Source organism: Babylonia areolata, chromosome 6 (genome assembly GCF_041734735.1).
Source record: "Babylonia areolata isolate BAREFJ2019XMU chromosome 6, ASM4173473v1, whole genome shotgun sequence".
In the NCBI taxonomy this organism is placed as follows: Eukaryota; Metazoa; Mollusca; class Gastropoda; order Neogastropoda; family Buccinidae; genus Babylonia; species Babylonia areolata.
Genome location: NC_134881.1, coordinates 45,664,312 through 45,686,230, shown reverse-complemented (window position 1 = coordinate 45,686,230; position 21,919 = coordinate 45,664,312). Strand labels below are relative to the sequence as shown.

Below are 21,919 nucleotides of genomic sequence, written 5' to 3'. Positions count from 1 at the left end.
CTATGTATATACTGACATATGTACAATCTTATACTTTGTTTACAGGTCAGTTTTGCTCAAACGTGTTTGTGAGATTTAATGTATGTAAACCTGTGGGTACTGTACAATTTTTTTTTTCTTCTAATTGATGTATCAATGATTCTTTCCTTGCACCCATTCGAAAGATGAAAATGTTGACAAACTTTGCTGCCAAGTGCCTGGCACAGAGAATGGACCCAGGGTCTCTGCTCAAGAGAGCGATACAAAGGGGGTGGGGGTGGGGTGGGGGGACATACAAGTCAATACTACCCAGGTCTCTGCTCAAGACAGCTATACAGGAGGGGGTGGGGGCTGGGGGAGGGGACGGGACATCTCCACACACACAGTGTGGTTACCGTTAGTCCCATGTCTAACCTGAATCATGCTGTCTGTACCCTGCTGACTGTTAAGGGACCGTAGACCCATGTGCACTGGCCATGATTTGAGCAGTTTCACCCAGACCAGTAATTCCTTCTAATATGCTGCATTTCTTATGGACACCTTTCTGTGACGTACCCCACTCTTGCTTCGTCTTACAACAGACCGGGTCCTTGGAGGTTCAAACCAGAGACTGCTTTGAAGCGAATGGGAAAAAAGATAACTATAAAGGAAAATGCTTGATTTAGTGTCAGATGGCATTGCAACACCCAGCACAGTGAGTAAAACAGATAGGGAAATGCATTGTCAGACCTACTGCCGTCTTGCCATCTGAAACAGAAAGAACCTAAAGCCAGCACCAGGAGTTAAAAGGTGAATGTTACAAATGATGTAAATAGCACAAAGTTGTTTTGCTGGTCTTACTGCTGATAATATCAGGATTCACTGCTATATCTGGATTCTGTATTAACTTTACTCCTTCATTTGTACAAAATCATGAATAAACTTCTTCTTTTTTTTCTTTTTTTTTTTTATCTCTTCTTCCCAGTTTGTCGGAGTGTGGATGCCTACATGGTGGGGTAAATAAATAAAATGGTCATACACTTAAACTGTCAGTCTGTTTGAGTGTGTATGTGTGCGTGTGCCTGAAATCTGATTGAATGACACAGGAAACAAATTATGAGCGTCCAAATGCAGCTGTGATTTGGCTCTACCCAGGTAGAGCTGTATGTACAGCCACCTTTAACTCACAGCATACCGCCATCTTTAACTCACTTCACACAGCCAGCCATCTTTAACTCACTACATACAGCCAGCCATCTTTAACTCACTTCATACAGCCTGTTGTGCAAATGACACCGTGTATCTGTAAAGAGCTTAGAGCTTGGTCTCCAACCGAGGATAGGCGCTATGTAAGTATCCATATCATTCATTCATTCATCCAACAAAAAAGACCCACAGAACACAGACTGCAAAGACTTTCTCTCTCTTTTCAAAAACTGCAGTTTGTGTCACAAATTGTTGATTCTGTATTGTCATCAATGCCTCAGATTATGAGTCGGAATGTGCAACAACTTCTCACTTTCCACCATTCTTCAAACAACACACACATTATTTTACATCATCACTCTCACTTTCCACCATTCTTCAAACAACACACACATTATTTTACATCATCACTCTTACTTTCCACCATTCTTCAAACAATACACACATTATTTTACATCATCACTCTTACTTTCCACCATTCTTCAAACAATACACACATTGTTTTACATCATCACTCTCACTTTCCACCATTCTTCAAACAATACACACATTATTTTACATCATCACTCTTACTTTCCACCATTCTTCAAACGATACACACATTATTTTATATCACACTTTCCACCATTCTTCAAACAATACACACATCATTTTACATCATCACTCTCACTTTCCACCATTCTTCAAACAATAAACACATTGTTTTACAACATCACTCTCACTTTCCACCATTCTTCAAACAATACACACATTGTTATACATCACCACTCTCACTTTCCACCATTCTTCAAACAATACACACATTGTTTTACATCATCACTCTTACTTTCCACCATTCTTCAAACAATACACACATTATTTTACATCATCACTCTTACTTTCCACCATTCTTCAAACAATACACACATTGTTTTACATCATCATTCTCACTTTCCACCATTCTTCAAACAATACACACATTATTTTACATCATCACTCTTACTTTCCACCATTCTTCAAACGATACACACATTATTTTATATCACACTTTCCACCATTCTTCAAACAATACACACATCATTTTACATCATCACTCTCACTTTCCACCATTCTTCAAACAATAAACACATTGTTTTACAACATCACTCTCACTTTCCACCATTCTTCAAACAATACACACATTGTTATACATCACCACTCTCACTTTCCACCATTCTTCAAACAATACACACATTGTTTTACATCATCACTCTCACTTTCCACCATTCTTCAAAAAATACACACATCATTTTACATCATCACTCTCACTTTCCACCATTCTTCAAACAATACACTCATTATTTTACATCATCACTCTCACTTTCCACCATTCTTCAAACAATACACACATTATTTTACATCATCACTCTCACTTTCCACCATTCTTCAAACAATACATACATTATTTTATATCACACTTTCCACCATTCTTCAAACAATACACACATTGTTTTACAACATCACTCACTTTCCACCATTCTTTAAAAAAAAAAAAACATTTTACATCATCACTCTCACTTTCACCATTCTTCAAACAATACACACATTGTTTTACATCATCACTCTCACTTTCCACCATTCTTCAAAAAATACACACATCATTTTACATCATCACTCTCACTTTCCACCATTCTTCAAACAATACACTCATTATTTTACATCATCACTCTCACTTTCCACCATTCTTCAAACAATACACACATTATTTTACATCATCACTCTCACTTTCCACCATTCTTCAAACAATACATACATTATTTTATATCACACTTTCCACCATTCTTCAAACAATACACACATTGTTTTACATCATCACTCTCACTTTCACCATTCTTCAAACAATACACACATTGTTTTACAACATCACTCACTTTCCACCATTCTTAAAATAAAATAAAACCATTCTTCAAACAATTTACACATATTACCACTGTCTATGCCCAGGCAGACACACAGCATTATTCTCACTTTACACCTTTCTTATGACAACACCCTCATTTCAGCACCCTAAGTCTCTCTAAGCCCTCTTGGTGCCCAGAAAGTTCACAACTGTTCCACACTTAGTTTCCACCATTCTCTGCACGATGCACAACTGGTTTTGTAGCATGCTTAATTCAGCATTTAAACACAACTTTTACAGCCCACACACAAACATTGTGCATCATTTCATGACTAATATCAATGGTAAATCTTTTTTTTTTTTTTTTTTTTTTTTTTGGCATCAGGAATATTTCAAGATGTATTTTCCTGTTGTTCAGAGGGAGTGGACTGTGATGTTGAGAGGGAATGGGTTGTGTAAACTGTGGGTGGGCACAATATTCTGTACGTGCCAACAGCTTTCATACAGTTCGATACCATTCCCTTTCCCAAACCTCCCATGCCAAAACTTTCGAAGACAACTCCTGGAAACCACATCCTCAGCTTTTCTCTCGATCTGAACACAGCAGTGGAATGGGGGAAAGCACAGAGGCAGGGGCAATCAGTGTGTGTCAGCAAAACCTTCAGACGACTCCAGGAAACCACACTCAGTTTTTCTCTCTCTCTGTGAGCATGGCCGTGGAGTGGGGAAAAGCAGAGGGGCAGGGGGTATCACTGTGTGTTTGCGGCAGGGTCGTGGTCATGACAGGGGGGATCACTGCATGTTTGCGGCAGGGTTGTGGTCATGACAGGGGGATCACTGTGTGTTGGCAGCAGGGTCATGGTCTCGGTAGGTCTTGGTCATGATGAAAAAGTCCCGGAGCAGCTTGAAGACGGTGTAGAAGTTGCAGAAGAGCATGAGGGCCAGGCTCAGCACGTGGCTCCAGTGACTGCTCTGCACCAGGCGGAAAAACTGGTACAGCACCAGGATCCCCGCCAGACCCAGCAACCACGTCATCACGTGTAGAGGCTGGTGGAACAGGAACTGTCACACACACACACACATGCGCATGAACATAAACACACATGCATTCATACACATGCACACTCACACACAAACATGCACGCACACACACAACTTTTTTTTCCATTTTCATTCATTTTTGCCGAACTGACTAACCAGTCACAATGCAAGGCCCCATCTAACAGCACCTCTATAATATAGCATGCTCAAGCTACCCACAAGTATTAATCCTCACCCAATGCCCCCCACCGCCTCCCCACCAAACAAAACAGAAAATACCCATGGCCACACCATTATGATCATGTAGACATCAGCTTAAACAGGAGGAGAAAGAAGAAAAAGGGCATTCAAAGACCTACAGGCAACAGACTGAAAATACACCAACAGGTAAATGTTGAACGTTGTTTTTTATCCAATATTTATTCATACCATATATATATAGTATTAAATGTGCTTGGATGCACAGAGTAAGCACAATATAAATGTACATTATCATTATCATTAAAAAAATCATGGCCATGTACACATGTTAGTGTACAACCAGGACCCACTGACATAGAAGCGTATGTGCATGCTGTTCCCTGGCTCAGCAGTGACGTTGACCCCCTCAGCCTTGAAGAGACCACGCACATGTTTCACCAGTGCTCCCTGCGGCCACACCTGTAGCTCTGACCACCTGAAACACACAGTGCACACAACTCACCCATCTTTATCTCAAAACACAGCCATCTTAAGTCACAACATATAGCCATCTTTAACCCTTTGAGTCCGGACCACCGCTTTACTGGTGATAGAGAAAAATGACATAATGCCTAGCCACCGATTGAGCGGTGCGTAAACACGTGTGTCATGTTTTGCTATTGGTGGACTTATATTGAAGAGGCAATCAGGAAAACCGTAATATTCTGACGACAGCAAACGTAGTACCAACATGGTCGCGCCTTTTCACTGTGTTTCGTGCATGTGTTTTGGATAGAAAAGATTGATTTCAATATAAGTCAACCAATAGCAAAACACGACACAAGTGTTTATGCACCGCTCAACCGGTGGCTAGGCATTATGTCATTTTTCTCTACCACCGGTAAAGCGGTGGTCAGGGCACTCTTTTTATATCTGCCGTGACACATTAAATACCAAATATTTGCAAATTTTGGCTCAGGAGCTCAGGCAGAAGGGTTAAAATTGCTCAGGAACTCAGGGCTCAAAGGGTTAACATACAGCCATCTTTAACTTACAACATACAGCCATCAGCCATCTTTAACTCACAACATACAACCATCTTTAACTCACAACATATAGCCATCAGCCATCTTTAACTTACAACATACAGCCATCAGCCATCTTTAACTCACAACATACAACCATCTTTAACTCACAACATACAGCCATCAGCCATCTTTTAACTCACAACATACAACCATCTTTAATTCACAACATACAGCCATCAGCCATCTTGAACTCACAACATACAACCATCTTTAATTCACAACATACAGCCATCAGCCATCTTGAACTCACAACATACAGCCATCTTGAACTCACAACATACAACCATCAGCCATCTTGAACTCACAACATACAGCCATCAGCCATCTTGAACTCACAGCGTACAGCCACCTTGAACTCACAACAGACAGCCATCTTGAACTCACAACATACAGCCATCTTTCACTCATACTTGCGTGTGCAAGTGAGTGGCTGGACACCTGATTATGCAGTTACCCCTAAACCGTGGATATACCTGCGGTCGGAAGTGAAAGGCTTAAGCGGTTTTGGGGTAACTGCATAATCAGGTGTCCACCCACTCACTTGCATTTACCTCCCTTGCAAATAGTGACTGCCTTGATGAATGTTCAGAGCAATTTCTCGGCAAGTTTTGGCTTGATTTTGACAGTTTTTTGTGTTTTATCAAGTGAAAAGCTGTTGAGCACGTCAACATGGCTGCCAGAATGTGTATTACAGAAGAGGTGCATAAAATTTTGTTTGAAATCCTCCAGATGAAAGCTTCAAGCCAAAATATTGTTTACAAAATGTATGTATGCAGTGTGTGTGTGTGTGTGTGTGTAGTCACATTTTGGTGTGTGTATGTAACATAGATGTAATGTTTTATGTTAACAAAACGTTTTTGTAAAGCACCTAGAGCAGATTTCTGGATAGTGTGCTATATAAGTATCCATTATTATTATTATTATTATTACAATGAGTTTTAGTGTTGTAATATTGTTTGATAATGTTTGTGAGTGTTTGGGTGGGAATGTGTGCGTGTGGGGGTGTATGTAAGTGGTTATGTATAGTGTTTATGTTTAAAACAACATGATAGTACAGAAAACAACATAACTGCACTTGGTTGTTGTGTCTAATACATTTGCTAATATTTTTCTTCTTAAAAAAAAAAAAAAAAAAAAAAAAAAATTCTGTGTATCATTTTTTTATCTGAGTTATCTTCCCCTGGTTGGGAGTTATCTCATCCTGTCAACACTGAAATAATGATAATTATATTCTCAATTCATTTTCCTTCATGGAAACATACACTTTTACTTACTTTTGGGCATAACTTTAAGCAGCACAAAACAACCCTAACCCTCTTTCATTCCCTCTCTCTGGTGAAGGGGTTAGGTAAACTGCAGGAAAGATTGGGAATTCAGTTCAGAAATTTTCTGAATTCCAAAAGCAAGCTGAACGTTCCTCTTTTTTTCTCTCTTTCCCTAACACGAGGCAAGGGAAGGTGTGACACTGCAGAACACTGGAAGGAGACAGAGAAGAGCGGTTCATGTAACTTTCTGATGCATGACAGAAAAAAACCTGGTATGAACAGAAGTTGTTTGAAATATCGTGTTCCTGACACTGTGTAGCGTTTACAACATGCATTACAAACTTGCACAGCAAATGAAGGGTGTTTCTCATCACCATCATGAACTAAATTCAAAAACCAACATCCACAACTTATCAACAACAATAAGCAGCACGCTGAGACAGGCACCAACAGACCAGACAACACACACGCAAGCCACACAAGGCTTCTCCATTTGTATTTGTATTTCTTTTTATCACAACAGATTTCTCTGTGTGAAATTCGGGCTGCTCTCCCCAGGGAGAGCGCGTCGCTACACTACAGCACCACCCATTTTTTTTTGTATTTTTTCCTGCATGCAGTTTTATTTGTTTTTCCTATCGAAGTGGATTTTTCTACAGAATTTTGCCAGGAACAACCTTTTTGTTGCTGTGGGTTCTTTTATGTGCGCTAAGTGCATGCTGCACACGGGACCTCAGTTTATCGTCTCATCCGAATGACTAGCGTCCAGACCACCACTCAAGGTCTAGTGGAGGGGGAGAAAATATCCGTGGCTGAGCCGTGATTCGAACCAGCGCGCTCAGATTCTCTCGCTTCCTAGGCAGACGCGTTACCTCTAGGCCATCACTCCACTATATGCACTGTAACTCTCATGTTCACTGCTACACACAAAGTGGGGTTTTACAAGTAACATAGTTGTCACCCCAGCACACAGCCATCCACACCCACAGTGAGCGATGAGTTGGGGACGGAGGGAGCGGGACTCACGCGCTGTATGGGACGTGGACGTGCCTGCCCTCCACCCTCTGCCAGCGTCCCAGGTGGAGAGCACTGCGGTGCAGCAAGTCCAGGTATCGGGGCGACAGGAAGTGAGCCATCAGCATCAAGAAGGTGCTGAGCCACGTCAGACACACGTGCTGCCCCACCCACCACGTGTCGTAGTACAGCGTGTTCTGGAACCAACACCACCAACACTCATCTTACAGCATGTTCTGAAACATCCACCAATACTACTCACCTTTTCTCTTCAATAAACACCCACCAACATTCACCTTGTTTAATAAACATGCAGCATGTTCTGGAACATCCACCAACACTCACTGGAACATCCACCAACACTCACTTCCTGTTCAATAAACATACAACGCATTCTGGAACATCCACCAACAATCACTTTGAAACGAAACTAACAAGCGAATATTTTTTTCTTTTCAAATGAACATGTTTCATTGATTTAAGTCAAACCAACTGCACAAGGCCACAACAAGACTGAAAAAAGAAAACAAACAACTGCATCAACATCAGTCTTGTGGAACCTGAAAGAAAACATCCTGTAAGAGGAAAACAGGCACAAGTAGTCACATCCAAGCTCATACCCATGCCTTGTCTCAGGTGTTAAGCATTCCATCAATTTTTCAACAGAGGAATAAGAATAAAGCATTCACTCACACACATTAACAACTGCGCTAAAATAATAACCATACCTGATGATAATAAAGTCCATAAATAGACAAAACCACTGAATAATCAAAATGTACACAATCATCTGAAGAAGAAACCTAGGTGAGAAGGCCAACAAGGCAGACAATGATTCACAATAGAAGAGATGACAGAAACAAGTCATAAAAATAAGAAGGAAAAAAACATAGTACAAATAGAGCAATAGAAAAGATTAACAAAACAAACAAAAAAAAACCAAAAAAACAGAATTTACAGAAAACTTGAATGGGACCAAAGTGTTGGTCTACACAGAGGTAGTGATCCACACAAAGATCTGGATTTTTAAAGACCAAACCCCAAACATATTTTTGATAGGCGGAGTACAATATCTATCACATCAATAAATATTCAGTTACACTGACAATAATAATGAAAAAAAAAAGAAAAAAAAAGGATAAAAGTAAGAAAATAAAAGAAAACAGTAAAAGCACACCATGAAACTTAAAAATAAAGACAAATAATTATCCAATACTTATGTGGTTAGTATTCACACACACTCACACACACAAACCTATTAATAAAAACAAAAACAAAAGAGAGAGAGAGAGATTGAGAGAGAGAAAGAGAAAGAGAGAAAGAGAGACAGAGGGGGAGTATGGAAAAGCAGAGAATAACAGACAAGAGAAAACCACATAAGAAAAGAATGAAACCATTCTTCTAAGATACAATTCAACAAAGAGAACATAAACTGAAAAAAGGAACAAACTGTAAACAAGAAAATAAACATGTGTCTGAAATGTAAAGAATAAAAGGAAATTCAAAAGTTAAAAAAACAAAGGACTGCTGTGAATCTGTTGACATCAAGAACATGACAATGTTGACAAGCTGTTCATCACCATGTTTATGAACGTGACAATGTTGACAGGCTGTTCATCACCATGTTTATGAACGTGACAATGTTGACAGGCTGTTCATCACCATGTTTATGAACGTGACAATGTTGACAAGCTGTTCATCACCATGTTTTATGAACGTGACAATGTTTTACTCTTAAGAAGTGCACCACAGAGAAATACACAGTTATAAAGTGAAGAGTAATTAAACTTTCTTTTTACAGAACCACCAATATTAACTGACAAAGGTTTATGAACTGATAAGGGTGCAAGTAACCAAATGGCCAAAATTCAGAAAATCATGCTCACTTTAGTTAAAGTGGTTCATGGAAAAAAAAAAAGAAAAAAAAAACGAAAAAAGAAAAGGAAAGGAAAGGAAGAACGATGGTGGAGGGGGCAGGTGTATACGAATTCTTTATTTCTTCATGGGTGTGTATACATTTTTTTTTTGATTGTGTGTATTGATGTCATGTTGTTGTTTTTTATTTGTTTGTTTTTATCGTGAAAATCATACAAATTTTAGTATTACAGTATTTTGTTCATCTGAAAATTTGTAAACTGTCAAGACATGTCCAAATTATTGTTTCTATTCACCATCAGAAAATATACCAAACTTTACACTGTGTGTTGGAATGAGAACAATTCCACCAGAGGCAGCACAAATCAATTAACTTTCTGAATTCAATGGTCATAACTGTCAAACGTTCCTAAGCCTTGACTGTTTTTCATCAAACTTTCCAACTTTGACGCTCCATAACTCCAAATGCTTGTCCAACACTCCAAACTCAGACATCCAGACAGCCAGCCAGCCAGCAAATGTTTCACCTGGTATGCAATTCAGAAAGTTGACACATCAGCCAAAAGAATTTTCTTTCTGTTTTATCTTAACTGCATGCAACATATGGAGCTTTATGCTGTCTTAAAACCACAACTTAATGAAACAGAATCTGCCAAACATGGTTTTCAATCCAGAAATGAAAAATAATTTTGATCAAGAGACAAAAAATTATTTCTTTTCCAACCTGGCAGGATGACTTGCACCCCTATCAACTGATCATTCCTCCCGTGTGTCGTGTTGTGTCCTATCATGTCGCATCGTGCGAGTGTGTGAGTGAGAGTGACATTATGAATCAACATCTTTGTGAACAACTGTAAACAAATATGAAATCTGTAGTTTTGCAGCTGTGGCCCAGCTAACTAAATGCTGCATCAGTGCACGGCCATGGGTGAACGCATTCAACAGATTCAAAACATAATGGCAACACTCTCTCTCTCACACACACACCCCCCGAAAATAATCAAAATAATAATAATAATGTACATTTGTATAGCACCCTTTTTAAGAGCTCAGAGCGCTCTACAAGAAAGAATAAAGTTACAGATTACATGCAACACTCATGACCACCTTTCTCTCTCTTCTCCCCTCTAACCACCCCTCATTCCTCCCCCAATACCCCCCAGCCCCCAAATCCCCCCCCCACCCCCCAAATCCCCCTCTCTCATTCCTCATACATGTACACAAAATGTTTTTCTTAAGGAAATATCTTCATCATAAATTGTAATACAAAATGGCAAGGGAGATTCCTTGTTGCATTTGTACTAAGGTACTATGCAGTGCTAATTAATCGGTGTTTCACACCATGTCAGCCTTGATGATGAATATCTCAGCTTTTGTTTCTGTTTTAGCTAAAATACTAGTTTAAGTGAAAATGTAATTCATATGAAACATGTCTTATCAAGAAAAGCTAAAATATCACCATTCAAACAACACTGAATTATACTATCTAATAAAATTTTGAATGGTTGTCCAAAACATGTTCAACACTGCTCCTCTCATCATAAGTGTAACACTCAAGAATGGTGCCATAATTCATACACTCATATTGAAATAATTAAAGCTGAAGTTTGGGCTGTACAAGCAATGTACCCTCAATACAATTTCTTTAAAGTATCAAAGAAATTAATCATGAGCAGTTAGCACAGTACCTTGTAGAACTGAAGATAGGCAACAGACTGACAAAAGCAATCACAGCAATAAATAGTTACACTGACAAGGGAGTAAAATGCAGCAAAACATTTACCAGACTGAAATCATCACAGCTTACACCCCACTCCCACACTTTCTCCTTTCCTCCAACACACATCACACTCCCATGCAGACATGCATGAACAACACACACACACACACACACACACACACACACACTTTTCTTCTGTCCACAATTCCTTCTACCAACACTCAATAATTATCATGAAAAAAACACAGATCTCAGGCACGAACAAATGACCACAGCCTCAAGTTAATCTCCTTCTCCATAAAAACATAAAATAACAGTTAACAACATTCATACCAAAGTGAGCAGGATTTTGGTTTCCATTACTAGAACACTTTGATGTGACTCTAGCCTGCCTCTGCCATGTCTGCATGGTCAGTGGTTTCCATACGTACTGGTGACAATGGAGCCACAAGGTGGTGAGGTTTGAAACCAATCAAGGACAAAAAGCACAATGGCAAAACAAACCATGTCAACAAAAGAGATCCAAAGAAAAACAACAGCATGAATGATGGGGTTGCCACTTACCCAGCAAGTGTCACAACTGTTTTGAACAGTCTGCTGAACCACAGACAAAAGAAAAAAAAAAGGGAATGCTTATGAGAATCAATGAGGCCATACTGAGCTGTATTATCCAATATTCTTATATTATATGTATACAAAATGTTTTTTTTAGAAGTGTGTAAAGTGTTTTCAGCCAGGCCTATCAATACCAAGGAAGGGAAGGAGAGTGGAACTAAAAAAAAAGTAGACTTTACTGCTCACTTGCCCTGTTGACATACACAACTATGCTGCATCACAGAACAACAATGCACCCTCCTGTCTGCTCCCCTGGCACAACTTTCTAGCTCCATACACAACTATGCTGCATCACAGAACAATGTTTGCACACACACACACACAGATAATCTTGGGATTGATACTGAGTGAGGAATATACACATGAATGACGAATGATGAATACTTGTATATTTTTGTATACTTAAAACATATCAGTATAAAAATGTATATTTGCTCACGCACACACACACACACACACATACACACACACACATGCACAAAGCAAAACAAGAGATGTGGGAGGTGATCAGGGGGAAAGAGAGATACAGATTTCATGTGCCAGAAATTTAGCACATGCCAAAGACTCATTCTAATTACAAACAGGGGAAAACATTTCAAGATTTTTGCCTTTTAGAAATCCAGAAAATGCCACCATGTCCTTAACCTTTGTAATGATCATCGGTCAAACAGAATGAGCAACTTGTAGGATTCTGCTTCCCTGATTTCCTTTACCACTGGAATTTTTTATAAAAACAAAAAAACTTATGATCAACAACTGTTCTCTTTCGTTTTTGCTTTTTTTGCTCTGACAACCATAACGCCCCACATGAACTTTCCTCACAAGGGCACAACCACCCATTAACACCCAGCCAACCCACCTACCTCCACATGACTTTACAACTAGGAACCAATTCAACAAAACTGCTGAATGTTCAGCTGAACTAAACCTGGTTAAGACCCCTACCAAAAAGCAGATTAAAAAAAAACCATGCTACTCATGTGAGAACAGATGTGATGAAAACCGAGATGCACCTCAACAGTTTTCTTAGAATTAGCAATCTCAACCTGACATGGAACGGGATCACCAAATGACAATATTATCACCTGGCCTTTTAAGTAAGTCAATGAGTATGAATCAACACAGACTGAAAAAAAAGAAATCAACAAGACACAGAAAAACTAGATGAACCAGTAAAATATGCTTTAAAATTTGTACGTTAAAAAATGATTCGACAAGAAATGAAACCACAAAAACATAGGCAAATAAGTCCAGCATTACCTGAGCAAAGCAGAGCGGAACGAAGGTCATGTAGTAGGCTGACAGCATGGAGTTGAAGAGCACTTGCTTCATGCGGTCGTTGAAGTCTGTCTTGAGGATCTCCACCTCCTCCCTCACCACGTCGGGCGTCAGGGTGCAGTTGTGGAAGAGCAGTGGGTCTTTGTCCCCGCTGGGCCCTGTCATGGGGCAGGAGGGGGAGGTGGAGGAGCTCTGAGGACTACTCTCCCTGACACCCCCTCTGTGCTTGGTACTGGGACGCTCCATCCCCGCCACTGGCCGCGGCCATGCCTGGTACCGCCGGTACAGCGGCTTGACTGTGAAGCCAAACAGGATCAGGTAGGTGGCCAGGCTGAAACACATCAACATCACTGTTCATCAGGCTGCAACACATACCATCATCATCACTGTTGATCAGAAAGGTGGCCAGGCTGCAACACACATCATCATCATCATCAGTGTTCATCAGGCTGCAACACACACCGCCATCATCAGTGTTCACCAGGCTGCAACACACACCAGCCATCATCAGTGTTCATCAGGCTGCAACACACACCATCATCATCAGTGTTCATCAGGCTGCAACACACACCACCATCATCAGTGTTCATCAGGCTGCAACACACACCATCATCATCAGTGTTCATCAGGCTGCAACACACACCACCATCATCAGTGTTCATCAGGCTGCAAGACACCACCATCATCAGTGTTCATCAGGCTGCAAGACACCACCATCATCAGTGTTCATCAGGCTGCAAGACACCACCATCATCAGTGTTCATCAGGCTGCAACACACACCATCATCATCAGTGTTCATCAGGCTGCAACACACACCACCATCATCAGTGTTCATCAGGCTGCAAGACACCACCATCATCACTGTTGATCAGAAAGGTGGCCAGGCTGCAACACACACCACCTTCATCAGTGTTTATCAGGCTGCAACACACACCACTATCATCAGTGTTGATCAGAAAGGTGGCCAGACTGCAACACAAACCATCAACATCAAAGACCTGGGACCTGGGGGACTGGAGGATCCTTAGGTTGACATGAAACAGAAAGAAAGATTGGCTGAGAAGTTGTGAAGGAAGTATAATTGACACGAAACAGAAAGTCGATTTTATTAATAAGCCTTTTTTTTTTTTTTTTAATAGTAAAATGTCTGGGATAAACGCCAGACTAACTAAGGGTGATCCAACTGCATACATGCCCATCTCAAAATCTAAAATCTTTACAACAGAAACAGATGATGTACAAATCAGGAACAAACTGAATCTTTCAGCTATATTGTTATGAATGTGATGCTGTGCAGGTGTGTATATATATGTGTGCAGTTTTCTCCCTTCTTCAACCTCACACATTCACCTGTCACAGTTTGCCATCAATCTCTTTAAGTCAGCCCATTCTCTTTTCCTTGCCTCTTCCATGGCTGGTTAAACACTCATTTCCACCCATGAGGAAAAGTTCACCCTACTATATTTTGCTATTTTGATTTGTCACGGAAAACTCAATTTGTTGCAATAACATCTGAACCAGTCACCAATTTTTACACCTTTCTGTAATAAACACAACTACTCTTGAAGAGCAGACATGTCTGCAACATCACATGCTACTTACAGGTATCCCAGGACTGGCAGGTACAATCTTAGCAACACGACAAGCTACTCACTGGTATCCCAGGAATGTCTGCAACATGACATGCTACTCACAGGTATCCCAGGTACAATGTTAGCAACATGACAAGCTAAATACAGGTATCGTAGGAATGGCAGATACAAAGTTAGCAACATGACATGCTACTTATGGGTATCCCAGGAATGGCAGGTACAATGTTAGCAACACAAGCTACTCATGGGTATCCCAGGTACAATGTTACCAACATTACACTCTACTCATGGGTATCCCAGGTACAATGTTACCAACATTACACTCTACTCATGGGTATCCCAGGAACAATGTTACCAACATGACACGCTACTCACTGGTATCCCAGATACAATGTTACCAACATGGCACACAACTCATGGGTATCCCAGATACAATGTTACCAACACAAGCACTTTACAGGTATCCCAGGAACAGCAGGTACAATGTTAGCAACACAACACGTTACTCACGGGTATCCCAGGAAGAGGGAGTAGAGAGGGGAGTGCTCTGTGATGACATAGTAGCCGGTGTAGACCAGCATCATCACCGTACACACCACCACCGTCACTCGCACCACCTGCACCAGCCAGTACACCACTCCTTGGCTTGTGCGACAAACCAGCACCTGTCAACATAACACCACTCACTAACACACCTGTCAACATCACACCACTCACTGACACACCTGTCAACACACCACTAACACACCTGTCAACATCATACCACTCACTAACACACCTGTCAACATCACACCACTCACTAACCTGTCAACATCACACCACTCACTAATTCTTATTCTTATTGTGTATAGTCCAACCGACCGCACAGGGCCATATCAGGACTGTCAAACCACATTAACCCCTAGGCTGCCTGCATGACGAGATAACTCGTCATGGCAAGCATGTATGCTTCGCTGCCTGCATGACGAGATAACTCGTCATCGAAATATTCTGACTTTTCCCTGGTTTGCATTCACTTCCTTGGCAAAAATAGTGGTAGCTTTAGCCTGGGGAATCTCTCTAGATTCTATTCATAGCTAGAAACCCCATCTACGTCATGAAGCAGTCCTTTATTTGAACGTTTTGGTTGGGTCACTGTCCAAGTGTTTGCCTGACTTCTCTCCTCGCTCGCTCAACAAAATGTCGGACTGACACCGTGCTCAAGACATGCGATCGTGACGAACTAAATCAACCATGATTTCTTTCTTTAGCTGATGCTCAGAAAGAATTGAAGCGTAAATTCGAAGGAGAAGATAGAGATGAACATTTATAGGACGATCTGATAGAAAATAAATGAATAATGAAGAGAGTGGCCACGATGCGACTGTCAGTGAGTGATGCCGGCTGTACAGATCTTAGCAGACGACAGATGACCGAATTAGCAGCAGAGCGATAGTCTTGGCATGCAGCCAACGCAGTCTGATGAGAACTGAATCAAGTGACCGTGTGAGAGGGGTGAGGAGGAGGGGGGTGGAGACTGAGGGGGCGTGGCCTCACATCCATCTTATCACTTGGAGAAGTCACAATGTATTGTGTATCTATCTCTTAAAAAAAAATATATATATATATATTGTGGTTGTTCTAGTATGATTTTGTGTTTGCAGATATCCATTTGTCCAGAAAATATGATGTTTTTGTGCAAATTACCTGACTAATGTTTGTAATGAACAAGTTGAAAATGTGACAAAAAACAAAACACTGATTTCAAAACAACAGCATGTCACTAAAAATATATAAAATGGGAAAACAGCATGTGTTTTGTATTCTTTATTCATTTACCTTTCAGAAAATATATACTTTTATGGGTCTTTCTCCAATAACAAAGAGCACAGAATTTTTTGAAAATTTATACCCGTTTTTTGTGGAAAAACCCTGGCAAATAGATTTCACTTAAATCTTATTTTCCTGGCAGCGAAAGGGTTAATGCTCAATCGCGTCAACACAAAACTGTCACATCTACAAAAAAACCACTAAGACAAACCCACAGTTCATGACACAGTATCCCAACTATTTAACTCCTTATGACAAATAAGACTAGGCCATGCTGAGCACGCCAGCCATTCCACTTAATTTATCATCCCCAGATTACAAAAAATTGTAAAAAAGGAAAAAAACAATACTTCAAAGCCAAACAAAAAATACATAAAGAAGACCATATAGGCAGCTAGTGCCCATCCCAGTCTTTACATCTCACTACCTAATCACCAGAGCAAATCAGCACAGATAGTACATTACAGACTGCGGAAAAGAGAAAAAAAGTGTCAAGGCTTGCTTGAAAAAAGAAAGGGGAATGGACAGGGAAGGCTGAAAAAGGAGACAACAGTGAAGATAGAAAAAAGGCAGAAACAATGAGAGTGACAGAAAAGAGGAAATTTCTAGAACAGAATTTCCAGAAGGCAGGGACGCTATTTATACTGAAAGACCCCCCGGCATCCCCACAGGGGGCACCACTCACTAACACCTGTCAAAATCACACCACTCACTAACACACCTGTCAAAATCACACCACCCACTAACACATCTGTCAAAATCACACCACCCATTAACACACCTGTCAACATCACACCACCCACTAACACACCTGTCAACATCACACCACTCATAACACACCTGTCAAACAACAAGGAAACAGGCATCACTATTATTTGGTCAATTTCAACTGCAGACCAGCGACTACAAATACCAGTATTTCCATATCTTTTATTTTTCCATGACAAAACCTCTATATTCTAGCAAATTTATGAATCACTGAATGCCATTTATTCTATCAATGTTTTTCTTCCTGTGTGATGTTGTTGTTTTTTTAACAGTATTAGAATAGAGGTAAGTACCACTGCCAGTTCTGTTGTCTTTTAAGTGCGAAGGAACAACAATGATTTTGGATTTCGTCCTAACAAAAGCTACCTAGAGTTACTTTTTTTTCTAATTTTTCTTTTTTGCAAAAATTATCTTCTGCAAAAAAAAGTGTTCAAAATGCAGGCATAAACCACAACAAAATCTTAAATATGATGAGAAAAAAAAAGAAAGTAAAAAGAAATAACAAGAGGATAAGAAGCATCTAGAAAAAAATACACCGGAAAGTCTGAAGCGTGTACATGATTAAGGGGGACTGGGGAGGGGGGGGGGGATCAATGGCTTGGGAGTAAAACCGCTGAATGCAGATTATGGGACAACAACAAAAACCCAAAAAAACAAAAGTTTAAGGTAAAAAGTTGAAAACAAGAAACAGGAGTCAGGAAAGGCGGGAGAGTCACTTTAAATATCTACTTTATATGTAAACAAAATTCCAGAGTCAAAAGAGAAAGAACAAAAACAAAGAAAGACAGCCACAACAACAAAACCGCATCAAGAGGGACGGAGAGGCACTCTTTTACCTCTTGAACAAAGCAGACAACCAGACGTCGACTCATGATGATGGCCAAGAAGGAGACCAGGTATGGGTCGATCAAATAAAAATTCTGCAACAAGTTGTATTTCACAATGACCACATGTGATCAAAATTCGAACACAAAGCACACCAATAAATCAAAACATAAAATCTATAAAGGCTTTATCAAAATAGGTAAGACAGCTCCCATGATGCACCAAAAAAACCATCTTGGCCAACGTTGCTGTTTCAGTGAGATATGAAAATGCTTCAAAAATAAACTTTGGCAGTGTCCATAAAGAGAAGATATCATCCTTAATCGACTTACTATGTGCTATGTTTACTGATTGCTGACTATGTTAACTAAGTGCTGACTATGTTTACTATGTCTTGACTAAGTTTACTGTGTCATGACTATGTTTACTATGTCCTGACTATGTTCACAACGTCCTATGTTAACTATGTCCTGACTAAGTTTACTACATGCTGACTATGTTTACTATGTGTTGACTATGTACATGTTACCATGACCCCTGTAGTGGTCAATCATGACACCATTCTTGCTGTCACTGAACCACTTGTGGAGGTGACTGACATGCCTTTCTATCACACATCAGCCAGATAAAGCAAAACTGTATTAGGCATTTTCAGTTTTAGTTTCCGTTTTTCAAGGAGGCGGCACTGCCTTCAGACAAATCCATATATGCTGCACCACATCTGCTAGGCAGATGTCTGACCAGCAGCATAATCAGGCCTTGAATTCATGCATATATTTGCATCCTGTCTGAGTGGATTTCTTCACCGAATTTTGCCAGAGGACAACACTCTCGTTGCCATGGGTTCTTTTTCAGTGCGCAAAGTGCATATTGCAGACAGGACCTCATCCGACTGACTAGATGCTTAGTTTGATTTTCCAGTCAAACCTGGGAGAAAGGGCAAGAACAGGGTAAACTCCCAGGCCCTCATGAACTCTGTACTGGCAGACAAGCATCTTAACCATTCTCCCACCTTCCTCACATATTTGTAGAAAGCAAATAACAATTACCTGACTGCCAGCACTTGCTGACCACAAGTGGAATGATGGCCTGGTGGTAACACTTCCACCAAGAAAGCAGTACATGAGATTGAATCCCACACTTGCCAGAATTCCCCCCCCCCCCCCCACCCCCCCCCCTTTACACACAGATCTAACTCTAAGTGAACAAATTTACTGGGCCTACAGATTCAAATTCCTATCACTAATTTATCACTGTTAACACCACGTATGTCAGAACATGGGTGTGCTACAGACCAGGGCGTAGTTGGCATGGGAGTGAGGCAGCCACCACACAGTCTTGTAGAGGTTGACGTACTGCAGTCCCATCACCACCAGCCCCAGCAGATAAAGAATAATTTCAAAGTGCATGTTGCCATCCATGGGAATCTCCGGCAACACCACATGTTTGGGCAACACCACCATGGAGGCCAAGGGAATCAGGTTGGGCTCCCGGTCATCTCCTGCATGACTGTGAGAGATATGTCAGTCAGTCTGCTGTTTGAAAAAGGATTGTGTCACTGAATGTATCTGAGTGAGGAAACGTGTTAGTCAATGTGTGTGCACGAGCCTACATATTTAGTCTTCGTACACATGTGTGTTAACTTTAAATTTCAATTTCACAAATTACTTGCACACTGCACATCCACAAAACTTTATCAAAGAGAAACAATCATCTCCAAACTTTGTCAAACTTTGTCAAAACAAATGCAAGACAAAAAAAAAACTTTTTTTAATTTAGTAATTACCAGTAAATATTGAATAATATGCGTCCAAGACATTCTGAAGACAGAATCTTAGAGAAAGGGCACTATATAAATGTACAATATTATTATCATTACAACAGGAAAATCAGCAATAAAAACAATTAATAATAACATTCATCTATTTACCAAATTTATTTCACTCAACAGAGAAATGGTACAAAGTTTGAACAATGACATCTACCAAGTGTCATGATCACATTAAACTGCTTCAATCATCAGATGATTTAATGCATGAAAAAAAAAGTTAAAAAAATTTTAAAACAAAAGCTTACCTACTCATTTCTAATTTATATATCTGACAGCACTGTGAGAGTTGTAATCTATCTATATCAATGTTGAAACTGGCATCCCGCAAACTCCACTGTTTTGTAATGTTTTCCACAGCAGCAGTGTCATTCAAAACTGCAAGATTAGTTCACAGTCATTGACAGTTTCTAAATAATTTTCTCACAAATGTAAGTCGTAACCAACAAAACAGCATTCCTTTCTCCAATAGGATTTTTCCTTGAAATATGAATATTATCATTAAGCCTATGAGGTGAACTTGTCAGCAGTCCACAATCAGAAAGCACAGCAGTTCAAAGGTCAAGTACTTTGTTCCCATTGTCCACCACAGGTAAACAACACAAGTTGGGCAGTGAGACAGAAATGAAGACTGACAAACTTGCGGACTGCAATCAGTATCATTATGTGATACACAATCTTACAGATTAATGACATGTATCATACGACTGTGTCAGATAAAAATATTTTTTAAACTCCATGAGACACTGGACCCTTAGTGCTGGTGACATGATTTTGTCAGCTGTCCTGGATAAACATTAACAATCCAATAACAGATCACCCGTCCTACACCCCACCCCTTTTACACTTCCTCTTTATAGACCTTTATCAGTGAAGTATGCCAATGGAACAGAAAAATATCCTTTTCTGCCTCTCTTTCCAAAAGAGTTTCATACCACCCTACATTAATACTGATTAATTTATCAGCTGTCGATTATGAGTATTAGAATGCTCTAAAACTAGTTCAACTGTCACAAAAACAAACTGTCAGACATAAAAGTTGGCAAATTTTGACTAAGCAAGACTGTTATAAATCCAGTAGAAAGACACGTTACACTGTGGTGGGTCTGGCTTCTGTATGGTTACCTTTCCACTGACAAACCATAAATATAAAATGTTCTTTGTTGGGAATATGGTGAAAGAACAGTTCAACTTCCATTTCTAGATGTAGACATGAAGTTGTTAAGTGTTTGATATTGTGATTGGGGAAGGGGTGTGCCTCTGATGGGGGAAAAACCGTAGTCCATCTAATGATACTATTCTCTCTCTCTCTCTCTATATATATATATATATATAAAATATATATATATATATACGTTATCAATAATGTAATAAATTCATTTTCAGTTATCACACTGTCTCAGTCGGGTTCAACAGCTGGGATGGGAGGTAAAAAGCAGCAGTGTGCCGGATAAATGTTTGGACAAAAATGCACTAATTTTCGACCCAACGTTTTGTTCTCCGGAGTAACTCTGCGTGCCTTGCGTGCAATATTCTGTTAAACATACATATAAGAATAATCAGAAATAAATTTAAATGAACTAACACCAGCTTCAGTCTGGCGTGAACGTCACTGAGCTTAGCTACCAGTCCACTTTTGACTTGGCCGTATGTCCGGTCATAGTGTGCCGTTTTGGCAACTTTTGAAGGGAATGAAAACAAATTTTCCCAGCTTAGTACCTTCCTGACGACCCACAACTTTTCGTAGACGACGGATATGCCGAACCAGGCTGAATACGTGAAAATATTCGCCGTCCACCAGGCATTTTGCTCGGAAAATCTCAGTTCAGAACCTCAGCCGCAGCGCCCGAAGGGAGACTACTCTCATTTCTCCTCACTTTCGGGTTTTCGCAGAAATACGTTTGCTTGTTTTCGAACGTATTTTGTGTGTGTGCGTGAAAGAAAACCAAGTTTCCCTGTTTCAAAATCAAAATCTTTGAATCAAGATTCGAATACGGT

At 40.1% G+C, this 21,919-nt stretch overlaps 1 protein-coding gene across 3 annotated transcripts; it reads right to left on the bottom strand.

Annotated features, from left to right (window-relative positions):
* Positions 1-3,086: 3,086 nt before the first annotated feature.
* On the bottom strand, positions 3,087-21,764 carry LOC143283084 (transmembrane protein 39A-B-like). Of its 3 annotated transcripts, none has more exons than XM_076589124.1 (8): positions 21,641-21,764; positions 19,389-19,602; positions 18,105-18,188; positions 15,202-15,356; positions 13,081-13,429; positions 7,623-7,807; positions 4,619-4,739; positions 3,087-4,084 (listed from the first exon to the last, which is right to left on the bottom strand). In XM_076589124.1, the coding sequence occupies exons 1-8, from the start codon at positions 21,724-21,726 to the stop codon at positions 3,857-3,859; spliced, it is 1,422 nt and encodes a 473-aa protein (XP_076445239.1). In that variant the 5' UTR covers positions 21,727-21,764; the 3' UTR covers positions 3,087-3,856. The 3 variants fall into 3 exon arrangements, with proteins under 3 accessions (XP_076445239.1, XP_076445240.1, XP_076445241.1); XM_076589125.1 differs by lacking the exon at positions 21,641-21,764 and adding an exon at positions 20,170-20,708; XM_076589126.1 differs by lacking the exon at positions 21,641-21,764 and adding an exon at positions 20,174-20,707.
* Positions 21,765-21,919: the final 155 nt, after the last annotated feature.

Bases quoted from the DNA above. Each gene is read 5' to 3' on its own strand.
- LOC143283084 (XM_076589124.1), bottom strand. From the start codon at position 21,726: ATGCCTGGTGGACGGCGAATATTTTCACGTATTCAGCCTGGTTCGGCA. The intron at 18,189-19,388 runs GTCTGTAGCACA...AACTTGTTGCAG, and splicing joins CCCATGCCAACTACGCCCTG to AATTTTTATTTGATCGACCC. The intron at 4,740-7,622 runs GTGAGTCCCGCT...TGTGTGTTTCAG, and splicing joins GTCCACGTCCCATACAGCGC to GTGGTCAGAGCTACAGGTGT.